This window comes from Onychostruthus taczanowskii, unplaced genomic scaffold (genome assembly GCF_017590055.1).
Source record: "Onychostruthus taczanowskii isolate IOZ18803 unplaced genomic scaffold, ASM1759005v1 scaffold46, whole genome shotgun sequence".
Classification (NCBI taxonomy): Eukaryota; Metazoa; Chordata; class Aves; order Passeriformes; family Passeridae; genus Onychostruthus; species Onychostruthus taczanowskii.
The window spans coordinates 3896241-3905995 of NW_024502125.1; the positions used below are offsets into that span (position 1 = coordinate 3896241).

At 42.3% G+C, this 9755-nt stretch overlaps 1 protein-coding gene across 7 annotated transcripts in view; it reads left to right on the forward strand.

Moving 5' to 3' along the window:
• The window catches only part of MAST4 (microtubule associated serine/threonine kinase family member 4), a 277213-nt gene extending 270748 nt beyond the window's left edge, over positions 1-6465 (forward strand). For all 7 annotated transcript variants that reach the window (XM_041414724.1, XM_041414725.1, XM_041414729.1 and 4 more), the window contains one exon: positions 175-6465. In XM_041414724.1, coding sequence (XP_041270658.1) covers positions 175-4046 — 3872 coding nt within the window. In that variant the 3' untranslated portion in view covers positions 4047-6465. The remainder of the gene's footprint in view (positions 1-174) is intronic.
• The last annotated feature ends 3290 nt before the right edge of the window (positions 6466-9755 follow it).

A 9755-nucleotide genomic window follows, 5' to 3' on the forward strand; every position in this document is an offset into this window, starting at 1 on the left:
GATGCAGGTTTTGCAGCCTAAAACCTTTTACACTTGAAACCTTCCAGATTTTGGAACACTGTAATGGGAGACAGCATAGGGCTTTTGTTCTGTTTCTCACTGAACATTTAGGTAAGATTGAAAAAGTCTTGCTAATCTTATGTTTGTTTGCTTGGTTTTTTGTTCTTTTTGTAGGTACTAACTCTTCCCAGAGTAGCTCCCCTAGTTCCAGTGCTCCCAATTCTCCAGCTGGTTCAGGGCACATAAGACCCAGTACTCTTCATGGCTTGGGCCCAAAACTTGGTGGGCAAAGATACAGATCAGGAAGGCGCAAATCAGCTGGCAGCATTCCCCTTTCTCCTCTCGCACGGACACCTTCTCCAACACCCCAGCCAACGTCTCCTCAGCGATCTCCATCACCATTGCTGGGACATTCAATTGGAAATACAAAAATAGCTCAGTCTTTTCCTAGCAAAATGCACTCGCCTCCAACTATTGTGAGGCATATTGTCAGGCCAAAGAGTGCAGAGCCACCAAGATCTCCACTGTTGAAGAGAGTCCAGTCTGAAGAGAAACTTGCACCCTCTTATGGCAGTGATAAAAAACACTTATGTTCACGAAAACACAGTCTGGAAGTGACCCAGGAAGAAGTGAATAGAGAATTGTCTCAAAGAGAAGTAACTCTTCAGAGCTTGGAGGAGAATGTTTGTGACGTGCCATCGCTCACACGAGTCAGGCCTGCGGAGCAGGGCTGCTTGAAACGACCCATCTCCCGAAAATTGGGTAGACAAGAATCCATTGATGAGCTAGACAGAGAGAAGCTGAAGGTCAAGGTAGTTATGAAAAAGCAAGATTTTGCTGAAAAAACAAATGCTGCTATACATGAACCTAGCAGTGAACCAGAAAATCCCAATACCTTAAGACCAGAAGAAAGAGACAAAAAAGCATTCCAGAAGGTATTAGAAAGGTCAAACCAGTTTGAAACAAAAATTGTTGCTGTGGAGACCCAGTCAGCTGGTGGCATACTCAAAGACACCCTTCAAAAGAATGCAAACTTGAGATCAAATGATGGTGTTCCTTTAGATGGACAGATGTGTCATGGGCCTCCCCCTAATGATCTCAGTCATATTTCTTATGACTGCAAAAGAATTTCCCCTTCCTGTACCCTGCAAGATGCGCTACCTCAGTCATCTGACAAGATACTTAATGGAAAGGGAGAAAACACAGATAAAATTGTACCAACAAAAGAATTTGTCAAATTCGAAAGATTAGATGGTAAACTTGCAAATATTGATTATCTCAGAAAGAAAATGTCTGTCGAAGAAAAAGATGACTGTGTCTGTCCAGTGCTAAAACCTAAGATGACATCTAATGTTCATGAATGCCTTCAACTTAATACAGGCAGACCTGTAAACATACAGCAGGACTCCACTGCAGTTGCAGATGGTAGAGCATTTATTGGCAGTGCACATGCTGCTCAGATGAACTCAGTTTCTTTTGTTCCTCTCAAGACCTTGAGTGGCCGAGCAGACATGAGCGTGGAAAAACCAGCCCTTATTTCTTCTGAAGCTCCTGTCAGAAAAAGTCCTTCAGAATATAAGCTTGATGGAAGGTCTGTTTCCTGTCTGAAGCCAATAGAAGGCACGCTAGACATTGCGTTACTTTCTGGGCCACAGGCTTCAAAGACTGAACTGCCTTTGTGTGTGCTGCCAGAAGGACAGAGCACCAGCAGTGATGGGGGATCTCCTAAACCCCCAGTGCCACAGGGGAGTGGTGGGAAGGCAGAAATGGTCTCTCAGAAAGAGCAGTTGTTAAGCTGCCCAAAATTTGGCAAAGTCAGCGTAACAGAGCCTCAGGTTCTACAAGTAGGCAAGAGTTGTCCAAATCCACCACTCATCTCTGTGGCTACAGAAGCAGTGACAGAGAAAAAGGTTTCTAGTCCGGCCACTAAAGGCAGTATTTCTGTTGTTGAAGCTGTTCAGAAGAAAGATACCTCCCCTTCAAAACAAAAGGACCATTCAATGGAGGTAAAGTCTTGTGTTACTCAAAGTCAGAGTTTTAAAACTACTCAAACATATTTCAAACCTTTTGCTGGTCAAAGCACTCCTGAAAAAGTTGTAGGAAAAGAGAAACAAATACAGAAAGAGTTGCCTGTCAAACAGCCAGTATCCCAGAGAGGTTGTGAGCCTATCCCTGCAAAGGTGGAAGTGATCAGGGAGTCATCTCTGAAGGTTTCTGTCTCAGATGTCCTGATAACAACCTGCTCCAAGAGCAATGAAAAAAATTGTGCTGATTTTGCCATTCCACCTGAGATGCAAGGAAAAATGCAGTCAGCTGGCCCCAAGGCACAACCTAAGGATGGCAGAGAATCACTGAAACAACTAGGCAAAGATGACAGCAGTGTTTCTAAAAGTTCTGTGGAAAGGGAAATAACCAAGCAGAAAGCTGAGTCTAAGAAAGTTCTCACAGAGGCAAAGAGTGACTCTCTTCCATCCAAATGGCAACCCTCAAGAGATTGTGATCATAAAATTGAGAAGTCTGCACCAGTTTCCTCTGTGCAGAAGGACAGTGCTAAAGACATGGGAAAGAAAGATCAGAAATCACTCACCGATACAAGGCTTCAAACTGGTGAGAGAGAGCAGTCCAGCCAAGTTCCTCGGCAGCAGCTTAACACTTCAGGCTCCCCTGCTGTGAAAGAGGCAGTAAGCAGACACAGCACTATAGAAGTTCATGTAGGCATTCAAGAACACTTGAAGCCTGCTGCCATCTGTGTGGAAAACAGCAGTAATAAACCCAGGCCAGCCTCTGATACAAGTTCCTCCAAGTCTAAGTCCTTGGATAAACAGACATTGTCGCAAAAACCAAGTGCTCCAGCCATAAAAGAAAAAGAAATTGTTACTCAGTTGTCTACCAGCTCCCGAAAGGATGGAAAGCATGCCAGTAAAAGTGTCCCGGATCACCTTTCTTCTGCTCCAGGCTCTTCAAGAAGAATGAACACTGAACTTGTGCAGGCTGAAAGGCCTGTGGGTTTGGACCATGGCTCAGTCACCACCCTCCAGAGGAGCAGCTCAGCCCCTGACACCAAACCCAAATCCTCTGCTATGGGCCCAGTACCAGCTGGCCCAGAGAGTTCTAAGCAGATGCAGAGGCAAGAAGCAGCTGGCTTGGGGGAATCTGCTGATCAGAAGCAACTTTGTTTCAGTGAAAAACAAACCACTGCTCCAAAGTTTTCCACTGTGAAAGACTGTCTCTCACTGAACAAAGAGGGAGAGAGAAGTCCTAGTAATGAGATGATGGCTGCAGACAAAAGACCTGAAGGAAAAATATGCACTGACGCACTTTACGTTCAGCTTGACAGTGGGAAAGTGGAGCCTACCCTTTGTCTCACAACCTCTGATATCAGAGGGAAAGGAGCAGAAAAGGCAACCGCAAGTAGCAAAATCTCTCAAGATATAAAAGGGAAGGGACAAGTTAATCAGAAACAGCCAGAGGATGTAAACAAGCAGACTGCAATAAAACACCTGCCGGCTGCCAGTGGGCAAAGTTCTTGTCGTGTGGCTGCAACACCGGGAAGGCCACTGCCTTGTTCATCCAATTTCTCTGAATGTAAACAGGAAGTATCTGTTTCATCTGTTTCAGCCAAAAGTGAGGCATCTTCAGCAAAGGTTAAACCAGGCTCATCAGAGCTTCCTGCAACTTGCAAGGAACTAAGTAAGAAAAGCACCTCTTCCACAGGGAGCAGTAAGGCAGAAATGACTAAGAGTGTTTCACTGATGGCCTTGCACAGTGCCGCTGTTGTAGCAGAAGTCCACCACCCTGCTTCAAACCTTGGGGGGAAACCTGGAAATCAAGAAAAGCCTCTTTTCGTTAACACTGTGGATGTAAAGGGAAAAGATACTGTTCTGACTCAGCAGTCTGCTTCAAGAAAACAGAATGTAGGTAAAGATTTGTCTAGGTCAGCAGCCACACCTGACCGCCCTAACGCACTTTCAGATGACAAAGACTCAGCTCGGCAGCGTCGAGGAAAGGAAGTTTCACGGAGCAGTGCTCACAAAAAAACATGTTAACTCTAAGACCTGGCAAGTGTGTATTCAACACTAGCTGAAACAATTTCAATATGTTGTACTGCCTTTAAACCAGCACTGTGTCGTGTCTTTGTGCGGCAAAGCTTTCATGTCACTGAAGAAACAATACAAGGGGATATGTAAAGAGAGGACTTTTTTTCAAAATGCCTTTCCAATTGTAACCGGTAAAACTGTTACCACATAGTATTTGTACAAAAATACCTTTACAGCCTAGAGCTGTTGAAAATACTTCTTGTGTAAATACTTAGCAATGTGTTTGGGGTTTGAATGTAGCATATATACTTTGCTGCTGGTTGCGTTGTTTACTCTTTCCCTTTTTAAGATAGTTGCTTTGCCACGTATTTGCCATACTCGAATATGAAACCAAATTACTAAAATTCAGAGCTGGCATGGACATGCACAACCATTGGTCTGACTGGGAAAAAAAAAAAACAAAACAGGCCACATTTTTATTAATTAAAAGTCCTAGATAGAAGCTAAAAAAATACTAGTACAGAATAGTATGGTGACGTATTGTGAGTTTTTACATGTATTTTTAATAATCTGATTTTGATAGTACTGTACTTGGCTGACTGCTTCACCAGATCTAACACAAGAAGTAACTGCATCTCCCTGCTGCACAAAGCCTGAATAGAGTAGATGTCCTTAAAACTATGGGAAGACCACTTAATTATCAGGGCATCCCAGCAAGAGTTGTGTTCTCTGGTGAAATGATGGCTCTTATCTTGTCTGTTGGGAGTGTATTGTGTGACTTTCACCTCAGACAAGACTGAAATTCTGAAGCACATGCCATGTGCTTAGTTTTTTGCTGCAATCCTCTCGAGTTCCTTGAGCTTTTTTAAATTCAGGCCCTTACAGTGTGAGGCTCAAGTATAAGCACATGACTGGTAGTACTAGTATGTTCATCCCTGTTGTTAATACATTTAGAGAATACATATTATGGCATATAGGTCTGTTTAATTAGTGTCAGCTGGTAGCTATTTTCTATTTGATGACAAGTAAGGTAAAAAGGAAAAATACACTTCAGTATCATATCCTCAGAAAAGTTTAGGCTGTCTGACACATTTTCATACATAGCTGGGGCCTTATGTTGTAGACCTAACTTGCTGTTTTTAGCAAGTAATCCTGGGTTTCATATTAATTTTAAAATGCATTGAATAGCTCCATACATTTCATAACATAATCTTTTTATTTGTATGCAAAAAAAATTCAATACTGTAATTATAAAAGAAGCATTTTTTAACAAAGGAACTTGTTGGAGCTATTTGGTGCTAGGATGTTACTGTCTTTTTACTTTTGCTAAGCCTTATTTAAATTTTGTATACAGTGGAACGTGTAGACTTTTATCATTTTTGTTTGGAGTATTTAGCTTGTTTTGAGGGATGAAAGGTAAAATTTGAAATGTGTACAGAAGCACTACGAAATACCCTTGCAGGTGCATGGGTTTTAATAATTGGGGATCAATAGAATGGTCATTTTGCTTATTTCTGTTTTCTGTAGCCACAGTAGAGCTAGGCCCCTACATTTTTCACCAATGCTTATGGTTTGTCTTTCTGTCTCAAAAGCTAGAAATTTTTTTGTAACAGCACAGTGTAATTTTGACTTGGAGACTTGTGTGACAAGAGACAGTGTGCAGAATTTATTTCCCTCTGCTGAAAACTTTATTATGCTGATTTGTTGAGTTGGATTACAGCAAACCTATAAGGAAAATCCAGTATCACAAACAATTCCTGATTTCACATGTGGCACTAGAAAATTAACGCTGCCCTTGACACATTCAGAAAGGAGCTAGTAAGCAGTGGATAATCATTTTTGAGAAGTTTTAAAAATAGAATGGTCTCAACATTTACAGTTCATCTGTGCTTTGGCAGTTAATACAAATGAATGCTAATGCACTTCAAAATAACATTTCTGTCTGGGAGATACTTCCTAGTTTACAGTCTCTGCATTTTTTCAACTGTCCTCTTGTTTCTTTTAAAAACCATCTAGCTTTTGTTTACAGTATACATTTACGAATATTTTGTATTATCACTTCTGACAAATAAGTTCTTTGCATTTTGGAAGTGTAACCGTGCATAAGCTTGTGTTTATGTAGTAACTGTTTGTTGGTGTTTACCTTATAAGTGAGCTGTTAGAGGTCCTCCTGCCTGTGTTCCTCTTGGTCAGTCTTAATGTGATTATAGATCTGATGTGTTCTTTTGTAGACTTCCTGCAGTAGATTTCTCAGCTTACAAAACAAATTTAAAAGTTAAAAAAAAATCGTTAGGGTCTGTGCAATAAAGTGTTTGCAGTCTTATTTTCTCTGAAAAACTCCTTATGGATGTCATAATTGTTATATATTGAACACAGTTATTTATACTTATGCAGTTGCATAACATTGAAATAAAAATTCAGCATGAAATTGTTGTTTTAGCATTTTTTCTTGAACTGCTTTCAGTGTTGTAATGCAAGGCACATCTCTGCTGTACTCAGAGGCTGGCAGTTTAGGTGTTTTTTGGGGCCAGCTCAGTGCACCCTTTAAGGCATGTGCTGGTGGAGGGTTTTGCCTGAGGAAATGCAGTTTGGTCTGGGGCCAGAGGAGGTGTGCAAGGCTGAGTATCTCATCTCAGGCTATGTCTGGATCCTCTGCTCCGCTGTTGGATAGGTAAGTGTAGTGTGGTGGTGGATGACATAGCCTGACTGCTGGCTTCTATGGGCAGTAGCCTGTAATGTGACATTTAAATTCTTTTTGCAAAACACATGTAATCATTTATTACTATAGGAGCACCATATTTTAAGTACACACCTCTTTACTTTTCTGCTGCTCTTAACTCTATAGAGCTGCCCAGCAGTTGGGAATTTGTGTTCACATTTTATTACTGCATTGTTTTCTCTGTCTTTTTCCTCTGTACAGAACTAAGTGCAGCAGTGTTACAGCTTTTCTCTCTGTTTGAAACATAGGTGAGGAGAAGTTGCAGTTTGCCCCCAACTTTTCCAGTTTGCTGCAGCCCACCAGAAGGCTGATAGTCTTGAAAATCCGGTGTGCTGATGGGGGTGATGGGTTGAGGAGAGAAGAACAGGATCCAGCAGCTGAGGGAAGGCAAATTACAAGAGTTGAGGATTGACTGTCTCATGCCTCTGCCAGCTGTGCTGTCCATGGTTGTAGACAGCCTAGTTGTCTCTGCCAGCAGAGGCATAGAAGCCTGCACGCCCAGAGCGAGCCGCCAGAGTGTTGTGGGCCAGAGGAAAGGAGTGGGTGTGGAGTTTGTGTTAAGGGGGAAATTGGGAGAGATGGGTTATCACTGTTATATCTGGCATAGCCTGTCCACCTTCACTTTTTCACCTTACGTGGGATGGGAATGCTTCCATGGTCTGAAGGGGAATGTGAGCTCCCTTCTTCGGCACTGAACTCTCAGTTTGCTAAACCCCTTTGGCGCCTTATTGTAGTCTTACATAGCCTGCAGGACTTCACAGGGACATCCAGCTTGATTTGGCTCAAAACTGAGAGGGCAGATCAGAAGGAAAAGATCACAGGACAGGAAGATAGTAGAGGGTGTATGGATGCCCTATCTAGGTGCCCCCTGGGTACATCCCACTGCCTGCCTTGAGTTAGCAACAGTTTTTCTTTCCATTGACTATCTGGAATAGAGTAGTTGATTAGAACTGACCAGATAAATCTACCAGGTACCTGCCAAGGATACATTTGAATGAACTGAGTGTAGGAATCACAGAATGGTTTGGGCTGGAAGGGACCTCAAAGTTCCAGCCACCATGGAGAGGAAGCGATGCTAAAGGTTACAGTTCAAAAGGCTAAATTTGGGAGCATCAGAAGGAACGGAGAAGATGGCAGAGTAAGAAGACAGTAAAGGTGTAGTTGTGTTCTGGTACATATCAAGCCCTAAGAAATGCATATGTGAAAGGGAAGAGGATGTCCAAGGGATTTGGTAGGGAAAAATGTCTTCTGCTACTGGTGGAAAAGAATTCCAAATTCTTATTTGTTTGATATGGGGGGTATAGTATAGATTGCTTGGGAAGGGATGTGACCTGTTCCTTTTCCAGGAAGACCTGTGAATGAGAGAGAGAATTCTTAAAAGATGTTCCATTGACATCAGGATGTGTATTTTGAAATTAACAATTGGCCCACTCAACCATCTTGTTCAGAGTAAAATGCCCCTTCAAAAATTGTCTTGCTTCTTACTGAGAGACCTTGCTTAAGTACAGTTAAGGAAGGAACTTGGCTCTGAGTTTTGGTTTGTCCTGGTGAAATAAAGGCTAAGTGCTTACCAGTCTGTGAAATAATGAAGATATGCTTAAGTTCCTTCTCTTTGCAAATAGTGATAAATTCTGTGTTGTGGTATTGAGTTGTACTGTGACTTTTAGGGATGTGTAGTCCAAGAGCTAGGGTGATGATGAGCTAAATTTTGTTGGGCACCATTCACCTCAGACAATTCTTACAATTCTGTAAGAAAAAATCTATTGCCTCTTTCCATGTATATCCTCACTAAGTAATCCCAGAACATTAATCTTTTAATTTAACAGTCTTAATACATAATCTAGGACATTTTAGTGTTTTACATCCAGAGATAAATTTTCCTTCAGAATAGTCAGTCCCTGTATTTCGGGTTTATGTGTTTCAGCATTTTCAGTTCAGTTTGCTGTTCAGCATTGTTTGCACAGTATCTTACAAATCACATTTTTTTCAGGCAAATAGAGCAGAGTAAAGCACGCTGTAAAGAAAAGAGCGAAATTAGAACACCTGAAGATACAGTAATCTAAAACAAGTTGTGTGGGGCAAGGGATAAATTGAAAGAAAGCCTTAATACTCTGTGTGCCAATACATATGGCACAGGAAACATCTTTTGCCTTCTCAGATGTCTGAGTTTTAACAGTAAATGTACACCTGAGTCTACACCATGACACAGGATGGCATTTCAGAAACTGGTGGTGGTTAAATCCTGTGGTGGTCTCCAAACAGAAGGGCATTTCAGAATGCCTTCCAGCACACAATGCAGTTTTCCCTGCAGTCACTACTACAGGTGGATCTCCCGCAGTTACTACCTGATGCTTGAACAATTTTTTTTTGTGCCCGTGGAGTGTGTTATGCTCACTTTTGATGTCAGTATTTAACACCTTCCTGAACCCACCATTTCAAGAGAGAAACAAGTCTTTCTTCAGTGGAACACACTCTGGCAGTCATGCTGGATTTTTAAGATATTGGAGGTTGCTCATTTAACCAATTGGATTTGCAGAGTGAGAGGAAAACGCACCTTGAACCTTGAGCTGAGTTCAGGAATGTCCCTGCCTTGCTCCCAAGGTCGAGTCAGGGTGTGCTCAGTTCTGTCCTGTAGCTGAGCCCTTGCAGAAGGGCAGGCAGCCCATGCAGCTTCACGTTGGGCAGCTGGACTACAGCACCTGCCCGTTGCATCAGGAGGAGACACTTCAGCAGCCACGTGAACAGGGACCAGCAATAGAGAGAGGCAACATTTCAGTATGCTAAATCCGAGAGTGTTTGTAGGCAGCTGGAGGAGAGCAGCAAACACCTCTCCCTGCGTGCCTTTGGGCAGCACACTGCTGTGAAGGCAGGAGGAGGAGAAGCTGGGGGGTAGGGCAGTGATGTATGTGATGCAAAGGCATCTAAAAGCTGCAAAAATGCGTATTGTATGAGTCTGATCTGCTAACAGACAGTAAAAGGACCTTTTCAAGTGAGAGGTA